The sequence below is a fragment of the Ursus arctos genome, unplaced genomic scaffold (genome assembly GCF_023065955.2).
Source record: "Ursus arctos isolate Adak ecotype North America unplaced genomic scaffold, UrsArc2.0 scaffold_2, whole genome shotgun sequence".
NCBI lineage: Eukaryota > Metazoa > Chordata > Mammalia > Carnivora > Ursidae > Ursus > Ursus arctos.
The window spans coordinates 82,059,764-82,085,057 of record NW_026622874.1 but is presented as its reverse complement, the minus strand read 5'-3'; the positions used below and the strand labels follow the sequence as shown (position 1 = coordinate 82,085,057).

Genomic DNA, 25,294 nt, shown 5'->3' with positions numbered 1-25,294 from the left:
GAATTAAAAATTTGGCTGCTTTAAAACAGAAAAGTCCAATCATCAAAAGAAAATCTGATCACGACAAAAAAACTGAAAGAAAAGCCACAAACTGGAAAAATATACCTGTAATACATATGAGAGACAAGGGATCCCTATGTAGTATACACACAGAAATTGGTCAATTAATATGTAAAATAGATTTTTTCCATAGAAAACTGGGGGAAAAGACCAAATGTATACCTCACTAAAGAATAATTCATCACTTAAAACATGGACATACACTAATCTCATTAGGAACCAAGGAAATGAAAATTAAAGCCAAAGTTGTATATCACTTCACACCTGTGGAATTAGCTAATTCATATCCATGGAATTAGTAAGAGAAACATCTGAAAATATTAAGTTTAATAGTGACAACTTTCAGACACTGTTGCTGGGAGTTTGAATTGGTATCATTATTTCAGAAAACAATTTGGCATTATGTAATACATTTTAAGATGTGACCATGCCCCAGAAATTCTATGTCTAAGCATATATCCAGAATAGCTAATGTTCATAGTAGCACTTTTTCACTAGCATATAAGAAAAAAAAAAAGCTGTAAACATCCCGGGTGTCCAGTAGCAGACTTGATAAATAAATTGTGATCTCTTTATATAATGTAATACTATTCTGTAAATAAATGAATCAGAACTCCCCCCAAATTGTGGTTGTCTTGGATCTCCGCATGACAGATCATTTTCTATTTTATCTCGTTCTTTTTGTCATTTATGTTGGGAGACAGGCTCCTATTTAAATCTTGTATTACATAAAGCAGTGAGCCTATTTCAGTTTAGCATACAGGTAGTGGCTAAAATCTAGTACAAATATTTGAGGACACAAGCACAGTCAATTAGTAATGGTAATAAAACTTGAAATCGCACTTAACACACTTTGAGCCAATGCATACTGTTGATCCTAAATCCATTATCAGCATATGGATAATTTTGACTTAGTAGATGGAAGGAAGTTGGTACAGAAGCATGGAGTCATGGAAGGATGGGACTTACAGAAAGAATATATATTATCCTACCAGGGGTTTTATTAATTTTGCCTTCTACTAACATGTATCTGCATTATAAACATAGAACTTGGCTCCATGTCTAGATATTATAGTTGACCACTTATTTCTATCACCACAAGGATAGAATGTCTAACAAGATCTGCTAAGCAGACACCAAGTGCAAGGCACTGTCTTTCTTTTTCCTTAGCGTGGCTACGCTATAATCAGATCCCTTCTTGGTGCTTATGGATGTCCTAGTTCTGAATCAATTTGGCTGAGCCTTAGTGTTTTTTCTAGTCATTTACGAAAGAACTTAAATTCTGTGTTTCATTCAAAGAAAAAGGATTTTTTTACATGCTTTGTTCCTTGTTAGTGAAAATGCATCTGCTCTGCAGCTTGTTTCACCCCTCTTTGTAGAACTAGAAGCAATGCCTGATTAGTCAAAGTTTTCTGTGAGTCTAAGGCCTTCTGTGTGCAGTTCCTTCCTTATCACAAAGCAACAATTAAAAGCAGAGAAATTAGTTACTCAGATCTGGATTCACATTCTTGCTGTATTGTATACTAGTCGTTTGATCTTGGGAAAATTTGTTGCTTCATCCATAAAACTGGGTTAGTAATAGCAAAGTCATTAAAATTCTAGAAACTGGAAGTGCAACTACTAGAAAGCTATGTATTTAGAAAACTCTAAATACAACATTCTCACCTCAAGTGGTAGAGGGTCACTGCTGCTTTTGAAGTTACAGTAAAAAATGATGGCAGCCAGTACTTTACGAGATCCATAGTCATACTTAATGTACTTCTCAAGCTCCATTTCTGAAGTAAACCCTCGAACTGTAGAGAGGATAAATTGTTCATTACAATGGAAATATCTGATAATTCCTCCTCAGGGGAGATGTATCTTATCCCAATATTGTAAACTTAAAAACACTGTTTTTCAAATATTGGAATCACAACTACTTAATAGATATTGGGGGTTCAAAACAATTTTAGGAATAAAACTTTACTTCAGTTTTAAATAACAATCATCATAACATATACATAAAGCAGAGTCATTAGTCATAAGGGAAATACAAATCAAAATCACAATGGGATACCAATTTACATCCACTGAGATAGTTATAATCAAAAAGACAGATGATAACAAGTGCTGGTGAGAATACAGAAAAAATGGAACTTTCATACACTGCTGATCAGAGTATAAAATAGTACAGCAACTTTAGATAACTTTTGGTAGCCCCTCAAAAAGTTAAACATAGTTACAACATGACATATTCATTCTACTCTCAGTGGAATTCCACCCAAAAGAAATGAAAACATATGTCTACATAAAACTTAGAGACGAATGTTCATAGAAGTATGATTTATAACAGCCAAAAGGTGGAAACAACCCAAATGTCCATCAGCTGATGAAGGATGTACCAAGTGAATGCAGTATATCCATACAATGGGCTATTACCTGACAATGAAAAGGAATGAAGTATTGATAAAAACTACAACATAGATGAACCTAGAAAACATTATGCTAAGTGAACAAATTCAAATCAAAACCACACTAAGATACCACCTTATGCCAGTTAGAATGGCAAAAATTGACAAGGCAAGAAACAATTGCTGGAGAGGATGTGGAGAAAGGGGATCCCTCCTACGTTGTTGGTGGGAATGCAAGTTGGTACAGCCACTCTGGAAAACAGTGTGGAGGTCCCTTAAAAAGTTAAAAATTGAGCTACCCTACAACACAGCCATTGCACTACTGGGTGTTTACCCCAAAGATACAGACGTAGTGAAGAGAAGGGCCATATGCACCCCAATGTTCATAGCAGCAATGTCCACAATAGCTAAATCGTGGAAGGAGCCAAGAAGCCCTTCAAATGATGACTGGATTAAGAAGTTGTGGTCCATATATACAATGGAATATTACTCAGCCATCAAAAAAGAACGATTTTTCAACATTTGCTGCAACATGGACGGCACTGGAGGAGATAGTGCTAAGTGAAATAAGTCAAGCAGAGAAAGACAATTATCATATGGTTTCACTCATTTATGGAACATAAGAAGTAGGAAGATCGGTAGGAGAAGAAAGGGATAAAGAAAGGGGGAGTAAACAGAAGGGGGAATGAAACTTGAGAGACTGTGGACTCTGGGAAACAAACTGAGGGCTTCAGAGTGGAGGGCGGTGGGGGAATGGGATAGGCTGGTGATGGGTAGTAAGGAGGGCATGTATTGCGTGGTGCACTGGGTGTTATGCACACGTTTTAAATCATGGAACTTTATATAAAAAACTAGGGATGTATTGTATGGTGACTAACATAATAAAAAATATTACTATTAACAAAAATAAAATAAAATAAAAAGAAAGTCGCCAGAGAGAAATGATACATTACCGATAAGAAAATAAGGATTCTATTCAAAACAGGATTCTTTTCAAAAACCAAGGAGGTCAAAAGAAATTGATAAATATTTTTTAAATGTTGAGAGGACTGTCAACCCAAAATTTTATCCCAAATGAAAACAATCTTCAGGAATGAAGATGAATTAAAGACTTTCTTAGATGAAGGAAAACAAAAAGAACTCACTGCCGGTAGACCTGCTCGAAAAAATTACTAAAGTTCTTCAGAAAGAAGGAAAATGATAGAAGAGGAAACTTGGAACTTCAAAAACAAAGCTGGGGGCATCACACTGCCTGACTTACAAAGCTATGATCACCAAGACAGCATGGTATTGGCACAAAAACAGACACATAGATCAATGGAACAGAATATAGAGCCTAAAAATGGACCCTCAACTCTATGGTCAACTAATCTTTGACAAATCAGGAAAAAACATCCAGTGGAAAAAAGACAGTCTCTTCAATAAGTGGTGCTGGGAAAATTGGACAGCTACATACAGAAGAATGAAACTTGACCATTCTCTCACACTGTACACAAAGATAAACTCAAAATGGATGAAAGATCTCGATGTGAGACACGAATCCATCAAAATCCTAAAGGAGGACACAGGCAGTAAGCTCTTCGACACTGGCCACAGCAACTTCTTTCAAGACACATCTCCAAAGGCAAGGGAAACAAAAGCAAAAATGAACTTGTGGGACCTCATCAAGATAAAAAGCTTCTGCGCAGGAAAGGAAACAGTCAACAAGATTAGGAGGCAACCCACAGAATGGGAGAAGATATTTGCAAATGACATTACAGATAAAGGGCTGATAGCCAAGTTCTGTAAAGAACTTCTCAAACTCAAAACCCAAAAAACAAATAATCCAGTCAATAAATGGGCAGGAGACATGAACAGATAGTTCTCCAAAGAAAACATACAAATGGCTAACAGCCACAAGAAAAAATGTTCAACATCACTAGCCATCAGAGAAATTCAAATAAAAAATACAGATACCACCTTACACCAGTTAGAATGACTAAAATTAACAACACAGAGAACAAATGTTGGCAAGAACGTGGAGAAAGGGGAACACTCTTACACTGTTGGTGGGAATGCAAACTGGTACAGCCCACTTGGAAAACAGTATGGAGGTTCCTCAAAAAGTTAAAAATAGAGCTACCCTATGATCCAGTAATTGTACTCCTGGGTATTTACCCCAAAGATACAGGTGTAGTGAAAAGAAGGGGCACACGCACCCCAATGTTCGTAGCAGCAATGTTCACAATAGCCAAACTGTGGAAGGAGTGGAGATGCCCTTCAACAGATGAATGGGTAAAGAAGTTGTGGTCCATATATACAATGGAATATTACTTAGCCATCAGAAAGGATGAATACCCACTATTTGCACTGACATGGATGGAACTGGAGGGGATTATGTTAAGTGAAATGAGTCAATCAGAGAAAGACAATTATCATGGTTTCACTCATATGTGGAACATAAGGAATAGCACGGAAGACCATAGGGGAAGGGAGGGAGAACTGAGGGGGAAATCAGAGAGGGAGAGAAACCATGAGGGACTGTGGACTCCAGGAAACAAACTGAGGGTTTCAGAGGGGAGGGGAGTTGGGAATGGGGTAGTCAGGTGTTGGGTATTAAGGAAGGCACATGTTGTGATGAGCACTGGGTGTTATATGCAACTGATGAATCATTAAACAGTACATCAAAAAGTAATGATGTACTATATGGCAGCTAACTGAACATAATAAAAAAAAAAGAATAAAGTTACAAACAAGAGCTATGGTAAAATCTGGGTAAATAGTTTTCTTAAGTTCTTTAAAATATGTGCATAAATTACAACTTTCTGATATAGTTTTCAACTCATGTAGATGTGAAAATAAACTAGTAAAATGTTCTAAGTTGATTGTGAAAAATTATGCACGCATATTTTAACCCAAGAGCAACCATTAATATTATATATCAAAAGTCCAATTTTTCATTTTTTTCTTTCATGAATGGTCTTGAAGAATGCTTCAACTAATTCTTTACAAAGTTACAAAGATTTTCTCCTATGTTCTCTCCTAATTGTTTTCTATCATTTTACTTTTAGATCTGTGATCCATTTTGATGTATTTTTTTTTTTTTTTTGCCTAAGATGTGAAATTTCATTGTTTTGGCTTCTGATGTCCAATTGTCTAGCACTATTTGTTGAAAAGCTTATCCTTCCACTAATGCAAACAATATTTTGGCGTATTTGTATAGTTCTAGCTCTGTGTTCTCCACAGGTATAACTTGTTTTATTGCACTTTGCAGATTGTGTTTTTTAAAAATTGAAGGTTTGTGGCAACCCTGAGTAAAGCAGGTCTACTGATACCATTTTTCCAATAGCATTTGCTCATTTCATCTATATGTCACATTTTGGTAATTCTTGCAATATTTCAAACTTTTTCATCATTATTATATTTTTTTTTTGACAATGAAAACACACCTTTATTCTTTCCCTAAATTTGTTGAGAATTAGACATAAATATGGAACAATTGTAGTAAACACATAGATATAATTATTTCCTTTGTTGCTCAAATTTCATGAAGACAATGGTAACAGAGCGTAGACAATAATTTTTTTTTCATGTTTGTCTCTGTCTTTTAAAATTGCAACACTAAGAATTTATGGGCCACAACATATTTTTCCTGAAAACTCTTTAAAGTAAAGCATGAACTATGACAATATTAACTGTATGAGGTAAAACGTGAAGTATTTGGTGTATTCCTCCCACTAAACAATGATGCCAGAAGAATTTGCCTGAACCAAAATAATAACTCTACTGGAACATCTTAATTGTACGTCTGGCTACAGTTCAGACTTCCTGGTGTATAGGATTCAAGCCCTCCCTCAGGCAACCCTGCTTTCCTGGCTAACCTGGGAAATGAATGCAGATGACTTAATAGATAATTGGCTTTTTGTAGAAGGCATGGTGCCAGAGAACCAAGGCTTTCCCAGCCGGTTTTTACTACTCAAAACATCTTTGTGTAACACCAACTGCCGTTTGTCAAAGTTTTCCACTACGTACACAACTGTGCATATTTTGAGGAGAATATCTCATTTATTTTAATTTATTAAGATTGAGTTGGAGATCTTTGAACTATCTAAAGAAATATTATATATATATAACACAATATATATATATTCATAAATTTATGTGTTCAAAAACAGACCAAAAACTTAACATTTGCTTAAAACACTGGAAGTGACAGTTGTTAAATATATTGAAAGCCTTCCACTTGACTTAGCTATGTTTCATGGGTTTTTTTATTACTTTCCTAATATTTTACCAAATTTTAAATTAGTAGGTAAATTAGAATAATTTAGATTATTGTTTAATATTTTCAAAATTTTCACAGTTGAAACCTACATCATTATTATATTTGTATGATGATATGTGATCAGTGATTATGACTTGCTGAAAGCTCAGATGATGGTTAACATTTTTTAGCAATAAAGTATTTTTAAATTAAGGTATGAATTGCTTTTTTAGACATGATGCTACTGCATACTTAACAGACTACAGTATAGTGTAAACATAACTTTTATATGCATTGGGAAATGAAAAAATTCATTTGACTAGCTTTACTGTGATATTTGCTTTACTGCAATGGTCTGAAACAACCTGCAACATCTCCCTGTGGTACGCCTGTACTATATCACTGATTTATGTGTCTATCCCTCCACCAATACCACACTGTCTTCATAGTTACGTTGCAAGCTTAAACATTGGGAATTTAAAATTGGGAAATTAAAATTTATTTATTTTTTAAAAAAGATTTTATTTATTTATTTGACAGAGAGAGACAGCCAGCGAGAGAGGGAACACAAGCAGGGGGAGTGGGAGAGGAAGAATCAGGCTCTTAGCAGAGGAGCCTGATGCGGGGCTCGATCCCAGAACGCTGGGATCACGCCCTGAGCTGGAGACAGACGCTTAACGACTACGCCACCCAGGCGCCCCAAAGGAAATTAAAATTTAAAATTGTGACTTCTCTAATTTTATTCTTTAAAAAAATTTTTTTTATTATATTATGTTAGTCACCATACAGTACATTCCTGGTTTTTGATGTAAAGTTCGATGATTCATTAGTTGCGTGTAACACCCAGTGCACCATGCAATACGTGCCCTCCCCACTACCCATCACCAGCCTATCCCATCCCCCACCCCCTCCCCTCTGAAGCCCTCAGTTTTATAACACTGCTTTATCTCCACTGAAAAGCAATTTTTTAACTGTTACAGAAAACCTTAATTTCTAACCTTTTACACTGATGTTCAGATTCCTCTTCATGTTCTCAGTGATCTCAGTGACCACATCAATATTAGAAGGCACATAAGTCAATTCCCACTCTTCAGAATTTTTGAGGTAAGAAGGCAAAGTATTGATGGGATGAGAAGTATAATTGTAAGGTCCAACAACCTTTATAGCAGTAAGTGTACGAAATAGCAAAATCATCACTGGAAATACCAGTGCTGTTAAGACTTCCAATGTTAAAGTAAAGAACTGCCTCCTCTAGAAGAGAAACAAAAAGATGGTGTTAATTAATTTAAAGACACATTCAATGCAGATGGATAGTTCTATGGTATTAAACTTCTGCCAGTTTTACTATGGAACAGCCAAGTGCTTCCCAGACTGTCTTGTGCCACTTTCACCCTCATCCCTCCCAACTTTCTTATAAGTCATACTATACTACTGATCAACTCAGTTTTATACATTTGGAAGAACTACCTACAGCTCTGGAATTGATTTTTTCAAAGGTATGTATGTACACACACACACACACACACACACACACACACATCCTGAACTTCAACAAATGGCCACTTATGAACATTTTACATGGATGCCTTTACCCACCTTTAAGGTAAAATTTTTCCAGAGGAGCACTGAAAATTGGTTCAATGTCAACAAATCCATTTTTCTACAATTCATCTCCAGGGGTAGAGGAAAGATTTCATAATATTAAGTTACCTAATAATGTGAACATCAAACAAATAACAGAATTACTTCTTTCTTCTAATTTTCTTCTTAATCAGCCTCAAATATTGATAACAAGAAAGATTACATATTTGAAATAAAGAAAATCATACTGTTTCCTTTTTTTATTAGGTTACTTAATATTTAATGAGGTTCTAATATATTTAAAATATAAGTAAGATATGGTTCCATTTCTCCAAATGGTTATATACTTGTGAGTATGAGGGCTGAATCCTTTCTTTCACAGAATGATGGTGAGAATGGTTTCACAATGATATATTTAGCCAAATAAAACACATATGACCATGCAATAAGGAAAATATCCATGAATACACTTAATATAACTATTTGTAATACAAAAAACTTAACAACCCAAAAGGCAACAATGGAATGGCAACTGCACTGTATTCATACAACAGAATATCGAAAATCAAGGACAAGGATGAACTACAATTACACACAGTGTAAATAAACATCCCAATATAGTACTAATCAATGAAAATCAAGTCCAAGAAGAATATGTTCATTTAGCTTAAGTTCAAAAGGTAAAATTTCAGCACACACTGAATAAGAATACATTTACAGGGGGTGCATCGGTGGCTCAGTTGAACATCCAACTCTTGGTTTCGGCTCAGGTCACGATCTCCGGATCTTGGGAGTTGGGCCCCGTGCTCAGCAGGGAGTTCGCTTGAGATTCTCTCTCTCTCCCTCTGCCCCTTCCCTCATTCACTCGCTCTAATAAATAAATAAATCTTTAAAAATATACATTCATAGGAAGTACACTGAAACCTGAAAGGTTTAAATATCTGACTACCTATAGACTGTTTGGAGAGAGGCTTGCAAGTGGCTCTAAATTCCTGGAAATGTTCTTATTTAATAATATAAAAGGATGAGTAGGTATTTCTTTTTTTACTATTATACTTTATATTGTTCATACAATATAGTCTTGTATATGTGTTATATGTAAAGCAAACTTGAAAATACATAATGTTTTTACACCCAATTCATTCATAATTTATGAAGTGAGAGTCAGACCTGCTTCCTAAAACAATCCTGAAGATACATAGCAGAATATGGGAGATGTAAGTAAAGATAGCTCAAAAATATAGAAAGAAGAGCTGTTTCATAATACCAGCTCTTGGTAGGTTTATTACAACTGGCAGCACTCAATCAGAAGCCAAGAACATAAATCAGATTTCAACAGATGGAGGAGAGAAAACGATGAGAAGGCAGGATAGCATAAAACTACAAGGCATGTTCAGAGAATGGCTGAATTTTTTCGGCTTTCTTGTAGAAGAAGTCTCAGAAATCACTTTAGTGATTACATAGCATTTTTCTTCTTGGCTTTTTTTCTGGATGGATCTATAATGCCAGAATATGAATTTTATAAATTGAACAATTATTAAGATAAGGTGCACATAAAGTCCTTGCACAGAATCCATACAAATGAAATTATATATTATGTACAATATATTTATTTCTGCATGTATCAAATTATATACTAATCATTTACTTCTGCATGTATATATAAAGTTGGATATGAAGGTATACAGTTATACTTTATATAAAGTTATATAACTTATCAGTTATATACTTATTCTATATGCTGAAGATGTAATCTCCATCTTAAGAAAAAGATTGTCCCCAGGTGGCTCCCACAGCACCAGGCTCCCAGTGGCCTCCCAGAAGCCTACCCTCCTAGTGTACTCTGGCACCAGCCAGCTCCCACAGCAGGAGACTACTAGTCCAGATGCCAGCCAGCTTCACAGCACCAAGCTCCTGGTGAGCTCCTAGCTCACCCCAGTGCTGGCCAATTCCATGACCATAGTGGCTCCAGTGGCTCCAAGCTCCCAGTTGGTCCCTATAAACCCAGGTTCCAGGTGGACACCTATGAACTCACGCTGCCAGCTTACTCCAGCACAAGACCTAAATTGCATTCTAGTTCCCAGAGATTTAGGTTTCTGGCCCACCCCACCACCAGACCAGCTTCCATGGACCCAGGTACCCATTCCACCCTAGGGTCATACCAACCCCCGCAGTATCCTGAAGTTATAAACAATCCCTATGGCCCAGGTTCCCAGTTCACCCAAGTGTGAGGCCAGTACCTGTGGCTCCAGTCTCCAGGCTGGCTCCTGTGAAACAAGGCTCCTTACCTGTTCCAGTACAAGACCGGTCCCCGTGGACCTGTTGCTAGGCTCACCACAGTGGTACAAGGTGCTGGGTGGCTCCTGTGGACCCAGGATCTAGTTTTACCCACATAGACTCAGGTCCCAGGTCCATCACCACAGACTCAAGAGTCAGGCCTGCCCCCATAGAGCTGGGCTCTATGGCTGGTCCCCATGCACTTGAATACCAGGCCTTTACAGCTGCTGACCCAGATCAGCCCACGCAGCAGTAGCCCATTTGTGGACACCACCAGATCACCCACCCAAAAACTCTGGACTGGATAACTGGTGAAGGACTTTGCCTGACAAAGCCAGTCTGTAAAGACTGGAAGATGTACCTACTTCTTGAAGTGTCAGACACAGACACAAGGTCACAATGATTATGAATAATCAAGGAAACATAATACCACCAAAGGGGGAAAAAAACACCAATGACTAACCCTAAAAAAAGGAGGTCTATGAAGTGTCTGACAAAGAATTAAAAATAACACTCTTACAGAAATTCAGTGAACCACAAGAAACACACATACACAACTAAATAAAATTAGGAAAACAATACATGAACAAAATGAGAAGTTACATAAAAAAGCAAAAACCCACTACCCCACATCCCACCCCCAAAATCCCACAGTTGAAGAATACAACGACTTAACTCAAGATTTCAACAGAAAGCTTCAACAGCAGACTCAACCAAAAAGAAGAATTGGTGTAGAAGAAGTCATGTCATTGGATTGTCAGAATAGAGAAGGCCCAAAATGGCAGTGTAGGAAGATTCTGAATTCACCTCCTGCCACAGACACGCCAATCTACAGCTATATATGGATAATTTCTCTCTAAAAAAACCCTGGAAAGTAGATGAACTACTTTTCACAACAAACAATGAAAGGATCACACTGAAAGGAGTAAAAGAGGCAGAGACAAGGACTCACAAAAAACTCCACTCTGGCATGACAATATACATTGGGGAAGGATCTCACCAGACAGGCACGTCTGTCAGAGGAATAAGGGATTGGTACCCAATATTGGGCACCCTGGCCCCTGAGATCTTCACTGAAGAGATGAGCTCTCAGGATGTCTGGCTTGGAAAACCAATGGGACTGACATCCAGGGGTCCTGAAGTGCTATAAGAAACAGGAAGCCTACAGCAAATATCATTCTCAATGGGGAAAAGCTGGAAGCCTTTCCCTTAAGATCAGGAACATGACAAGGATGCCCACTCTCGCCACTATTATTCAACATAGTACTAGAAGTCCTTGCAACAGCAATCAGACAACAAAAAGGGATCAAAGGTATCCAAATCGGCAAAGAAGAAGTCAAACTCTCTTCGCAGATGACATGATACTCTATATGGAGAACCCAGAAGAATCCACTCCCAACTATTAGAAGTTATAGAGCAACTCAGTAATGTGGCGGGATACAAAATCAATGCTCAGAAATCAGTTGCATTTCTATACACGAATAGTGAGACTGAAGAAAGAGAAATTAGGGAATCCATCCCATTTACAATAGCACCAAAACCATACGTTACCTTGGAATTTACTTAACCAGAGACGTAAAGGATCTCTATTCTAGAAACTATAAATCACTCTTGAAAGACATTGAAGAAGACACAAAAAGATGGAAAAATATTCCATGCTCATGGATTGGAAGAATTAACATAGTTAAAATGTCCATGCTACCCAGAGCAATCTACACTTTCAATGCTATCCCGATCAAAATACCGATAACATTTTTCAAAGAACTGGAACAAATAATCCTTAAATTTGTATGGAACCAGAAAAGGTCCCGAATAGCCAAGGAACTGTTGAAAAGGAAAAACAAAGCTGGGGGCATCACAATGCTGGATTTCGAGCTGTACTACAAAGCTGTGATCACAAAGACAGCATGGTACTGGCACAAAAACAGACACATAGACCAATGGAACAGAATAGAGAACCCAGAAATGGACCCTCAGATCTTTGGGCAACTAATCTTTGACAAAGCAGGAAAAAACATCCGTTGAAAAAAAGACAGTCTCTTCAATAAATGGTGCTGGGAAAATTGGACAGCTACATGCAAAAGAATGAAACTTGACCACTCTCTCACACCATACACAAAGATAAACGCCAAATGGATGAAAGACATTGATGTGAGACAGGAATCCATCAAAATCCTAGAGAACATAGGCAGCAACCTCTACGACATCGGCCAAAGCAACCTTTTTCATGACACATCTCCAAAGGCAAGAGAAACAAAAGAAAAATGAACTTGTGGGACTTCATCAAGATAAAAAGCTTCTGCACAGCCAAGGAAACAGTCAAAAAAACTAAGAGGCAGCCCACGGAATGGGAGAATATATTTGCAAATGATGCTACAGATAAAAGACTGGTATCCAAGATCTACAAAGAACTTCTCAAACTCAATACACGAGAAACAAATAAACAAATCATAAAATGGGCAGAAAATATGAACACTTTTCCAATGAAGACATACAAATGGCTAACAGACACATGAAAAAATGTTCAAAATCCTTAGCCACAGGGAAATTCAAATCAAACTACACTAAGATACCACCTTACGCCAGTTAGAATGGCAAAAATTGACAAGGCAAGAAACAACAATTGCTGGAGAGGATGTGGAGAAAGGGGATCCCTCCTACATTGTTGGTGGGAATGCAAGTTGGTACAGCCACTCTGGAAAACAGTGTGGAGGTCCCTTAAAAAGTTAAAAATTGAGCTACCCTATGATCCAGCCATTGCACTACTGGGTATTTACCCCAAAGATACAGACATAGTGAAGAGAAGGGCCATATGCACCCCAATGTTCATAGCAGCAATGTCCACAATAGCTAAATTGTGGAAGGAGCCGAGATGCCCTTCAACAGATGACTGGATTAAGAAGTTGTGGTCCATATATACAATGGAATATTACTCAGCTATCAGAAAGAACGAGTTCTCAACATTTGCTACAACATGGACAGCACTGGAGGAGATAATGCTAAGTGAAATAAGTCAAGCAGAGAAAGACAACTATCATATGATTTCTCTCATCTATGGAACATAAGAACTAGGAGGATCGGTAGGGGAAGAAAGGGATAAAGAAAGGGGGGGTAATCAGAAGGGGGAATGAAACATGAGAGACTATGGACTATGAGAAACAAACTGAGGACTTCAGAGGGGAGGGGGGTGGGGGAATGGGATAGACCGGTGATGGGTAGTAAGGAGGGCACGTATTGCATGGTGCACTGGGTGTTATACACAACTAATGAATCATCGAGCCTTACATCGGAAACCGGGGATGTACTGTATGGTGACTAACATAATATAATAAAAAATCATTTAAAAAAAAAAAAGAAGTTGTGATCCATATATACAATGCAATATTACTCAGCTATCAGAAAGAACGAGTTCTCAACATTTGCTGCAACATGGACGGCACTGGAGGAGATAATGCTAAGTGAAATAAGTCAAGCAGAGAAAGACAATAATCATATGATTTCTCTCATCTACGGAACATAAGAACTAGGAAGATCGGTAGGGGAAGAAAGGGATAAAGAAAGGGGGGGTAATCAGAAGCAGGAATGAAGTATGAGAGACTATGGACTATGAGAAACAAACTGAGGGCTTCAGAGGGGAGGGGGGCGGGGTAATGGGATAGGCTGATGATGGGTAGTAAGGAGGGCACGTATTGCATGGTGCACTGGGTGTTACACGCAACTAATGAATCATCGAACTTTACATCAAAAACCAGGGATGTACTGTATGGTGACTAACATAATATAATAAAAAAAAAATTTTAAAAAGGTAGAGTTTTGGATGTGTTCAAATTTAAGTTGCTATCAAATTAAAATAGATTTTTATACAGAGGATGACATATGTGACCCAGCAACCACAAAACAAAAACTTAGAGTAAGAAAATGAAAAAGGAATCTAAACACTTAAAAAAGTCATTGATTGAGAAGAAAAGAGATAAAGAAACAAAGAGAAAACAGAAAACAATTAACAAAATGGCAACAAGTACACACCTATCAATAATTACTTTAAAATAAATGGACAAAATTCTTCAATCAAAAGTCACAGAATGGCTTACTGGATTAAAAAAAATGAGACACACCTACATAATGCCTGCAGGAGGCTCACTTAAGAAGGACAGACAGAATGAGAGTGAAAGGATGGGAAAAGACATTCCATGTAAATGGAAACAAAAAGAAAGCTGATGTAGGTATACTTATATCAGTCAAAACAAAATTTAAGGGCACCCGGCTGGCCTAGTTAGTAGAGCATGCGATCCTTGGTCTTGGGTTTGTGAGTTCGAGACTCATGTTGGGTGTGGAGCCTACTTAAAAGAATAAATAAATAATTTTTAAAAATTCAGCCTTTAAAATGAAAACTATAATAAAAGGCAAAGAGGGTCATTACATAATGATAAAAAATAGTCAATCCAGCAAGGAAAAATAACATTTATAAACATATATACACCCAACATAGGAGCACCAAAATATATAAAGCAAGTATTAACAGACTTAAAGGGGGAAACTGCCAGCAATATAATAATAGTAGGGGATTTTAACACTCCATGGATAGGTCATCCAGACAGAAAATCCATAAGGAAATAACCTTAACAACACACTACACCAAATGGACCTATATATATATATGTAATATATAAAAAAATATATATTTTTATTATAAATATATGTTTTATAAATATATAAAATATATAAATATATATAAATTCCATAATATATATTTACATATATATATATACAGATATATATATATCTGTATATATATATCTGTATATATATATATTTACATATATATATATGTACAGATATATATATATCTGTATATATATCTCATTCCATCCAAGAACAGCAGTACATTCTTTTCAAGTGCACATGGAATACTCTCTAGAATAGATCACATGTTAAGCCACAAAACTAGTCTCAATATAATTCAAGAAAACTGAAATCATATCAAGCATTTTTAAATAACAATGGTATAAAAGTAAAATCGATTACAAGAAGGAAACTAGAAAAATACACAGGAGACTAAACTACATGTTACTGATCAACAATTAGTTTAGAGAAGAAATCAAAGGAGATATCAAAAATACCCTGGGGACAAATGAAAACAGAATTATGATACAACAAAACCTACAATACATCGTAAAATTGGTTTTAAAGGGAAGATCATAGCAATATAGGCCTATCTCAGGAAACAAGAGAAATCTCAAACATGCTAACTTTACAACTAAAGGAACTTGAAAAAGGAGACTTAACAAAAACCAAAGTTACAAGAAAGGAAATAATAAGAATTAGAATGGACATAAATGAGAGACTAAAAAGACAATAGTAAATATCAATGAAACTAAGAGCTAGTCCTTTTTTAAAAATTATGTTGTTAGTCACCATACAGTACATCATTAGTTTTTGATGTAGTGTTCAATGATTCATTATTTGCATATAACACCCAGTGCTCATTACAACACGTGCCCTCCTTAATACCCATCACTGGGCTACCCCTATCAATGAAATAGAAACCAGAAGAACAGAACAGATCAATGAAACTAAGAGATGGTTTTTTGAAATAATAAGATTGATGAACCTCTAGCTAGACTTATCCAAAAGAAAGGGTAAAGAACCCAAACAAATAAAATTATGAACGAAAGAGGAGAGATTACAACCAACGCTGAAGAAATACAAGCAATTATAAGAACATATTATACGCCAACAAATTAGGCAATCTGGAAGAAACAGATGCATTCCTAGAAACATACAAACTACCAAAACTGAAACAGGAAGAAACAGAAAACCTGAAGTGACCTATAACCAGCAAGAAAATTGAAGCAGTAATCAAAAATCTCCCAACAAATGAGAGTCCAGGACCAGATGGCCTCCAAGGGGAATTCTACCAAACATTCAAAGAAGAATACATGTTCTTCTGAAGCTGTTTCAAGAAGTAGAAACAGAAGGAAAACTTCCAAACTCATTCTATGAGGCTAGCATTACCTTGATCCCCAAACCAGACAAAGACCCCATAAAAAAGGAGAATTACAGACCAATATCCCTGATGAACATGGATGTCAAAACACTCAACAAGATCCTAGCCAGTAGGATCCAACACTTCATTAAAAGGATTATTCACCATGACCAAGTGGGATTTATTCCTGGGCTGCAAGGGTAGTTCAACATTCACAAATCAATCAACATGATAGATCACATTAATAAAAGAAAAGACAAGAACCATATCATCCTCTCAATTGATGGAGAAAAAGCATTTGACAAAAATGCAGTATCCTTTCTGAAAACTCTCCACAGAGTAGGGATAGAAAGAACATACCTCAATACCATAAAAGCCATATAAGAAAAACCCACAGCAAGTATCATTCTCAATGGGAGAAAATTGAGAGCTTTTCTCCTAAGGTCAGGAACATGGCAGGGATGTCAAGTTCTTACCACTGCTGTTCAACATAGTACTAGAAGTCCCAGCCTCAGCAATCAGACAAAAGAAACAAAAGGCATCCAAACAGGCAAAGAAGAAGTCAAACTTTCATTCTTCATAGATGACATGATACTCCATAGAAAACCCAAAACCTCCACTCAAAAATCTCTAGAACTCATACAGGAATTCAGCAAAGTGGCAGGATATAAAATCAATGCACAGAAATCAGTTGCATTTCTTTTTTTAAAATAATTTTTATTTTGTTATATTAGTCACCATACACCATACCAGTTTTTGATGCAATGTTCCATGATTCATTATTTGCATATAACACCCAGTGTACCATGCAATATGTGCCCTCCTTAATACCCATCACCAGCCTATCCCAATCCCCCATCAGTTGCATTTCTATACACTAATAATGAGACAGAAGAAAGAGAAATTAAGGAACCGATCCTATTTACAATTGCACCAAAACCCGTAATATACCTAGGAATAAACCTAACAAAAGAGGTAAGGGATCTATACTCTGGAAATTATAGAACACTTATGACAAAAATTGAGGACGACACAAAAAGATGGAAAAACAGTCCATGCTCACGGATTAGAATAACAAAAATTGTTAAAATAAAATTGTTAAAAAATTGTAAAAATGTTAAAATGTCTGTGCTATCCAGAGCAATCTACGTTATCAATGCAATCTCTATCAAAATACCATCAACACTTTTCACAGAGCTGGAACAAATAATCCTAAAATTTGTATGGAACCAAATAAGACCCTGAATAGCCAAAGGAACGTTAAAGAAGAAAACTAAAGCTGGTGGCATCACAATGCTGGATTTCAAGCTCCATTACAAAGCTGTAATCATTAAGACAGTATGGTACTGGCACAAAAACAGACACATAGGTCCATGGAACAGAACAGAGAACCCAGAAATGGACCCCCAACTCCATGGTCAACGAATCTTCAATAAAGCAGGAAAGAATACCCAATGGAAAAAAGACAGTCTCTTTAACAAATGGGGCTGGGAAAATTGGACAGCCACATGCAGAAGAATGAAACTGGACCATTTTCTTACACCATAAATAAAGACAAACCCAAAATGGGTGAAAGACCTAAATGTGAGGTAGGAGTCCATCAAAATCCTTGAGGAGAACATAGGCAGCAACCTCTTTGACCTCAGCCACAGCAACTATTTGCTAGACACATCTCCAAAGGCAAGGGAAACAAAGGCAAAAATGAAATATTGGGACTTCATCAAGATACAAAGCTTTTGAAGAGCCAGAGAAACAGCTGACAAAACCAAAAGACCACCTAGACAATGGAGGAAGGTATTTGTAAATGACGTATCAGATAAAGGGCTACTATCCAAGATCTATAAAGAACTTATCAAACTCAACATGCAAAGAACAAATAATCCAATCAACAAATGGGCAGAAGACATGAACAGTCATTTCTCCAAAAAAGACATACAAATGACCAACAGACACATGAAAAATGCTCAACATCACTCAGCATCAGGGAAATGCAGTTCAAAGCCTCAATGAGATACCATCTCACACCAGTCAGAATGGCTATAACTCACATCAGGAAACAAGAGATGTTGGTGAGGATGCAAAGAAAGGGGAACCCTCTTATACCCCTGGTGGGAATGCAAGCTGGTACAGCCAATGTGAAAACAGTATGGAGGTTCCTCAAAAAGTGAAAAACAAAGCTAGGTTACAACCTAGCAATTGCACTAATAGGTATTTACTCAAAGGACAGAAACATAGTGATTCAAAGGGGCATATGCATGCCAATGTTCATAGCAGCAATGTCCACAATAGCCAAAATATGGAAAGAGCCCAGATGTGCATCAATAGATGAATGGATAAAGAAGAGTGGTATATATATATACACAATGGAATATCGCTCAACCATAAAAAAATATGAAACCTTGCCATTTGCAACAATATGGATGGAACTAGAGGGTATTATGCTAAGTGAAATAAGTCAGTCAGAGAAAGACAAATACCATATGGTTTCGCTCATGTGGAATTTAAGAAAGAAAACCGATGAACATAGGGGATGGGAGGGAAAAATAAAAAAAGACAAAATCAGAGGGCAAGATAAACCATGAGATTCTTAACTATAGGAAACAAATTGAGGGTTGCTGGAGGGACACTGGGTGGGGCGATGTGGGTAACTGAGTGATGGGCATTAAGAAAGGCACTTGATGTAATTGGCACTGGGTGTTATATGCAAGTGATGAGTCACTAAACTCTACCTCTGAAACTAATAAAAAAAGAGAAAAAATGATGAAGAAAATTATGAGGTTAAAAAACTGAAGAATTGCAGCATAAAAAAATCAAAACTGGTTCTCTGGGGGGAAAATAAAGGACAAAACAATTAGCTAATCTGTTCAAGAAAAGGAGAAAAGATTAAAATATTAAAAAAAGACAATAAGAAAACACATTTAGATGGAGGAATTTTTTAAATCATTAGAGATTACATGTATAACTCTATGCAAATACATTTATAAAATCTAGATTGAATGGAAACTTTCCTAGAAGAATACAATATACCAAAATTTATCCTCTTATAGATATAGAACAGTTGAATTTTCACTGAAGAAACAGAAAGGGTATCTAACAAATGCTCCATCAAAACACAGGGAAATTCTGTCAAACCTTCGATAATCAGATAATTCCAACACTACTTAAACTTTCAAGAGCACAGAAGGTAAATGATCAAATTATTTTTAGGAAGCATACCTATCTAACAAAGACTACCCCCCCAAAAGAAACAACACTAATTCTACTTACATATCAGTGAGAAATTCTAAATACTACCAAAAATATCCAATTGTATTAAAAAATTACTCTCTAAGCAGGTGGCATTTATTCCAGGTAAAGAAGGATGGTTCACTATTAGAAAATCTATCATGTAACTCACCATATTAATATATCTCACATGGAAAAAAGTCTTATAGTTACCTTCTTGAAAAGGCTTCTGACAAAATTTAACTTCTGTTTCTGATTAAAACCATTAAACACTAATAGGAAGTCATGAATATGTCCTAATACAGTAAAATGTATACACCCCTCTTTAGAAAAAATAATGATGGCTACTATTCCCACTAGAGTTTAACAATGTACTAAGGATTTTAGACAGTGAAAACAGACAAAACAAGAGTAAAACTATCTTTATCTGCAGATATAATTGCTTGAACCAAGAAAATCAATGTGAAAAACAAAAAATTCAATCTTTTTAAGGATAGAAACATACAAATTTGAAGGGGTACATGCACCCTGATCGTCACAGCATCATTACCAACAATAGCCAAGTTATGGACATAGCCTAAATATCCACCAACTGATGAATGGATAAAGAAGATGTGGTATAAATATACAATGGAATATTATTCAGTCATCAAAAAGAATGAAATCTTGCTACTTGAAATGGTGTGGATGGAACTCCAATGTATTCTGCTAAGTGAAATAAGTCAGTCAGAGAAAGACAAATACCATATGATCTTACTCACACGTGGAATCTAAGAAAGAAGACAGATGAACATATGGGAAGTGGTGGGGGGAGGAGGGAAATAAACCATAAGAAACTCTTAATGATAGAGAACAAACTGAGGGTCGATGGAGGGAGGTGGTTGGGGGATGGGCTAGATGGGTGATGGGTATTAAAGAGTACACTTGTGATGACCACTGGGTATTGTGTGTAAACGATGAATCACTGAATTATATTCCTGAGACCAATATTGCATTGTATGTTAAGTAAAACTTAAATTTAAAAAACCAATTCAATCTTTTTGAATTTTCATAGGATATAAAATTTACTTACTTATAGTGAAATATATAACTAACATAAAAACTAGTAACTTTCATATACACAGAACTTATAAACAAAAAACCCATTACAAGACATAAAGGAACAGAATACTCCAGTTTATAATGGCAACAAAAGGACAAAATACTTAGAAATAAATGTAATAAAAAATGTGCGAGGTTTATATGAGGAAAACTTTAAAGCCCTCTTATGGGGGTGCTTGGGTGGCTCAGTCGGTTAAGCATCTGCCTTCGGCTCAGGTCATAATCTCAGGGTCCTGAGACTGAGCCCCACATTGGGCTGTCTGCTCAGCTGGGAGTCTGCTTCTCCCTCTCACTCTCCCTCTATGCTCTCTCCTCTCCCTCTTTCAAATAAATAAATAAAATCTTAAAAAAAAAAATAAAGCCTTCTTGTAAAACTCAGAAATAGAGTTGAACAGTTGGAAAAATATTCCTTGTTCTTAAATAGGATGATCTAAAATCATAAATATGTCATTTTTCTCCCAAGTCCACATATATTTAATGTTATCCCAATGAAAATAATAACTAGTAAGTTTCCTTTCATTCTAAAGTTATTTGAAAAGGTAAGAAAAAAACAGCTAGGAAAATACTGAAAAATTAGATTAATGAGGTGAAGTTTAGCTCTACCAGATGTTAATACATACTATAAAGTCTCTATACTTAAAAATGGGTGGTAGGGGCACCTGGGTAGCTCAGTTGGTTAAGCATCTGATGCTTGATCTCAGCTCAGGTCTTGATCTCGAGGTGGTACCAGTACATTTTTTTTTTTAAAAAGGTGGTACTAGTACATTAATTGAAGCCAGACAAATGGAACAAAATAGAAAGTCTGGAAATAAACCAAAGTACATACAGAAATTCAGAATATACTGTAGGTAACATTGAATTCACTGAGCAAAAGATGTGTTTAAAAAAAAATGTTGTTGGAACAAATGAACAGTCATTTGGAAAAAGATAAAACGTGGAAGTGGGAAAAGTCTCCATGAATCAAAATCCACTAGCAATACAAGTTTCATAAAATAACATATATAAAAAAGTGTTGTGTGGTAAATATTAACATGAGCAAAGTCAAAAGACAAATGACAAACTGAGAAAACTAGCAACTTATATCATAGGCAAAGGGCTAATCTCTCTAAAATATAGAGGTTTTCAAATGGCAGGGGGAAATAAACACCACAAAAATAGAAAAAAATAGTGTGGTATTGGTAAAGAGACAGAAACATAGATCAACGACACAGAATAGGGTCCAGAAATATGGTCACGTATTTATGATCCACATAACTATGGTCAATTATTTTCCACAAATTACCAAGGGAATTCAATGGGTTAAAAAGAAAAAAAAAAAAGACTTCTCAAAAAATGGTGCTGGGACAACTGGATATGTGTATGGAAAAAAAAATGAACACTGACCTTATCTCATACCATACACAAAAATGAACCCAAAATATACCACAGATTTAAACTGAAAGTCTAAAAATATAAAGCTTTCAAAAGAAAAAAGGAGAAAATCCTCATAACCTGGTATGTGAAGATTTCTTACTTAGGACACCCAGTGTATGAGCCACAAAAGAAAAATTAATAGATTGGACGTAAGTAATATAAAAAAAACTTTTACTCTTCAAAAGACACTGCTAAGAAAACCAAAAGGCAAGCCAGAAAAAGAAAATATTCACAATACATGTATCTGATAAAGGTCTTCTATCTACAATACATAAAGAATTCAGATAAAATGATAGGGACATAAAACAGATCAGTACTCTAGGTATGGGAGGATGTGACAAAGGCGTATAAGCGGAAAGAGCCAGGCACAAAATGTACATCCCGCGTGATTGCAATCATATGGAATACCCAGAACAGACAAAATCCTATCAAGGGTTAGGGTGCACCGGGTGAGTGGTGGCTGAAAACAAAGAGTCAGGAGGATATTCTGTTGTGATACAAATGGTCTGTGTCTTCACAGAGGTATATATTTTTCAAAACTGATCAAACTCTCACTCAAAACCTGGGCATTTCCTTTTATGTAAATTATACTTCAAGTGAAAAAGTTTTAAAAATCATTATAGCTCCTATATACTGAACACAAAGAGTAAAAAACAATCTTTAGCTTTAAGAATGTGACATCTTCGACAGCCCTGTAGTGGGGACAGTCTCACTTTCCTTTGGGTCTCAAACAACATGGAGCCTAGTGTATTGCGCATTATTTATTTAAGGACTGCAGTCCTGAAACCTCAATTAGTACAAGACTAAACTCACTCAAAATGGCATGACAGGTGTTTTGTTTATACAGCAATGGGATAACATCAACTTAAAATTCACACAGCCTTCGAATTGCGCAATTATGCCATTCTTGAATTTTTCATTAGAAGGTAGGGCTTCACATCAGGGTAAGTATTACCTCTCACTGGTTATAAAAGACCCTCAATCCGTGTCTGCTACATTAACAATAAAGGAGTTTATGCTGATCAAAGCCTTAAAGAGAAAAAATACCAAAACAAAGTTCCTAAAGCAAAACCACAGCAAAACAAAGATTCATACAGAAAAATGATCATTCATCGGAACACCAGAAACAGTATGATAAAATTGAAACAGACAGAATGATTACATAAATAATGGCAATCCCTTCAATGAAATCCTATCCATCTGTTTCAAAGAGGAGGATAAAAACTGTACTTTCATGGGAGGTTAATATATCGTGAAAGGGGAAAAGATGCAAAACAGTCTATGTGATATACTTTTTTGTAAAAATATACATATATATGTTAGTTTATGTAGAGAGAAGAAAAATGGCAGAATATACTCTAATGTGTTGACACTATTTGTCTCTCAAGAGTGAAATATAGGAGATTTACACATTCTATAATTTGTTATGTCTGTAAGACTTGAGTTCTATACAATGCACCTGTACCATTTTTCCAATTGCTTCTTCAGATACTGGGGGTTACAAATCTGTGAAGAACTACCTGATGTACTGACTGACCCAAGAACTTTTTTCTCTTGTTCTTATAGTGGGTAATATTTTGAAATAGTAACCGTAAGTTTGCACCTCAATACATTCTTAGTGTCCCATCCCCCATTCAATCTTTTTTTTTTTTTTTTTTTTTTTTTTTTTGTCTCAAAGAAGAGAGAACACCTAAGTCTAAAAGGACAAAGTCTAGTTCTTTCCATTTATCCTTTCTAGGGTAACACAAATGATTTGAAATTATGCACAAAGAGGAAAAGCAAAGCTTCTTAATATCCTGTCATCCCACTTTCTTCACCATCCCTGAGACAGATCTGGGAGAATCTTCGGGCAGGAGAGGTTTGACTCCACAAGAGCCAGGCCAGGAACCAATTCATCTGTAATAATCTGGCCTTAAATACTAAATGCACCCCCACTCCTGTCCCCTACCCCTCCAAACATGGAGGCAACACTGGGGTAAGAGGGAAAGGAGGAGGAATTTGAAGAGACATGAACCTGGTGTGTCTGAAAAATTTTAGGGCAACCTATTGATGTGTGGGCTCTAAAAAAACCAATTAAATGGAGTTACTGAAAATTAAGCCATTACAGTCCTAATTTCTTACATAAGATTTATACTCACTACGCCTCATTTCCTTAAAAGCACTGAGCTGTTCTGAATAAAACACAACAGCTTTCTTAATTCTGCTAAAACAGAGTTACCTTTCCTTTTATTTTTTATTTTATTTTTAAAAAAAAGATTTTATTTATTTATTTGTCAGAGATAGAGACAGCCAGCGAGAGAGGGAACACAAGCAGGGGGAGTGGGAGAGGAAGAAGCAGGCTCATAGCAGAGGAGCCTGATGTGGGGCTCGATCCCATAACGCCAGGATCACGCCCTGAGCCGAAGGCAGACGCTTAACCGCTCTGCCACCCAGGCGCCCCTACCTTTCCTTTTAAATCTGCCTACTCTGCTTAAAATGAGGTGACCAAGATGGCTTGAATACTCCTCTGAGCTGGACTAATACCATTCGTATGGCTCTCCCTGGCTCTAGGTCCTGACCATCCTTTTCTCTGGGCATCTGCTTTAGAAAACCTTTAATTATACACCCTTTTGCTGTTTAAAATATACGTAACTCTTTCCTGTTTTACAACCCCAAACTCTCTTCCTGAAGGACCTGAGAGTCATCCTTTGAAATGTAATCCTCAAGGAAGATAGCACCCCTGTTCCCAGTCTCTGTGGGAGGTAAGAGCTAGCTTCTAACAGGCACCAATCAGCAAACACACATGGCCTAATCACAGAGAACCACAGGAGCAAACTTCAGGAAGCTACTCAATGTGTTCTACTGGTCAACCTCCCCTCTACAGTCCTCCAGCACATTCCCACTGTCTCACTCAGTCCTCAAACCCCTTCCCATCCTTTGTTTCAGCAGAACTGAACGCAGACTGAGTTCTGGCCTGTCTTCCCAGTTCCTAGAGTCTTGCACAAAGTCTTCCTTGCCTGTTTAACTTAGGTCAGTGCA

The 25,294-nt window shown here is 36.5% G+C and overlaps 1 protein-coding gene across 1 annotated transcript in view; it reads right to left on the bottom strand.

The window, feature by feature from the left end:
* Positions 1 to 25,294, bottom strand: part of LOC113267547 (phospholipid-transporting ATPase ABCA3-like) — a 178,948-nt gene that overhangs the window by 152,401 nt on the left and 1,253 nt on the right. Inside the window, exons 2-4 of the mRNA XM_057314873.1 lie at positions 8,290 to 8,403; positions 7,692 to 7,944; positions 1,726 to 1,853 (exon numbers count right to left, since the gene is read on the bottom strand). Coding sequence (XP_057170856.1) covers positions 1,726 to 1,853; positions 7,692 to 7,944; positions 8,290 to 8,364 — 456 coding nt within the window. The 5' untranslated portion in view covers positions 8,365 to 8,403. The remainder of the gene's footprint in view (positions 1 to 1,725; positions 1,854 to 7,691; positions 7,945 to 8,289; positions 8,404 to 25,294) is intronic.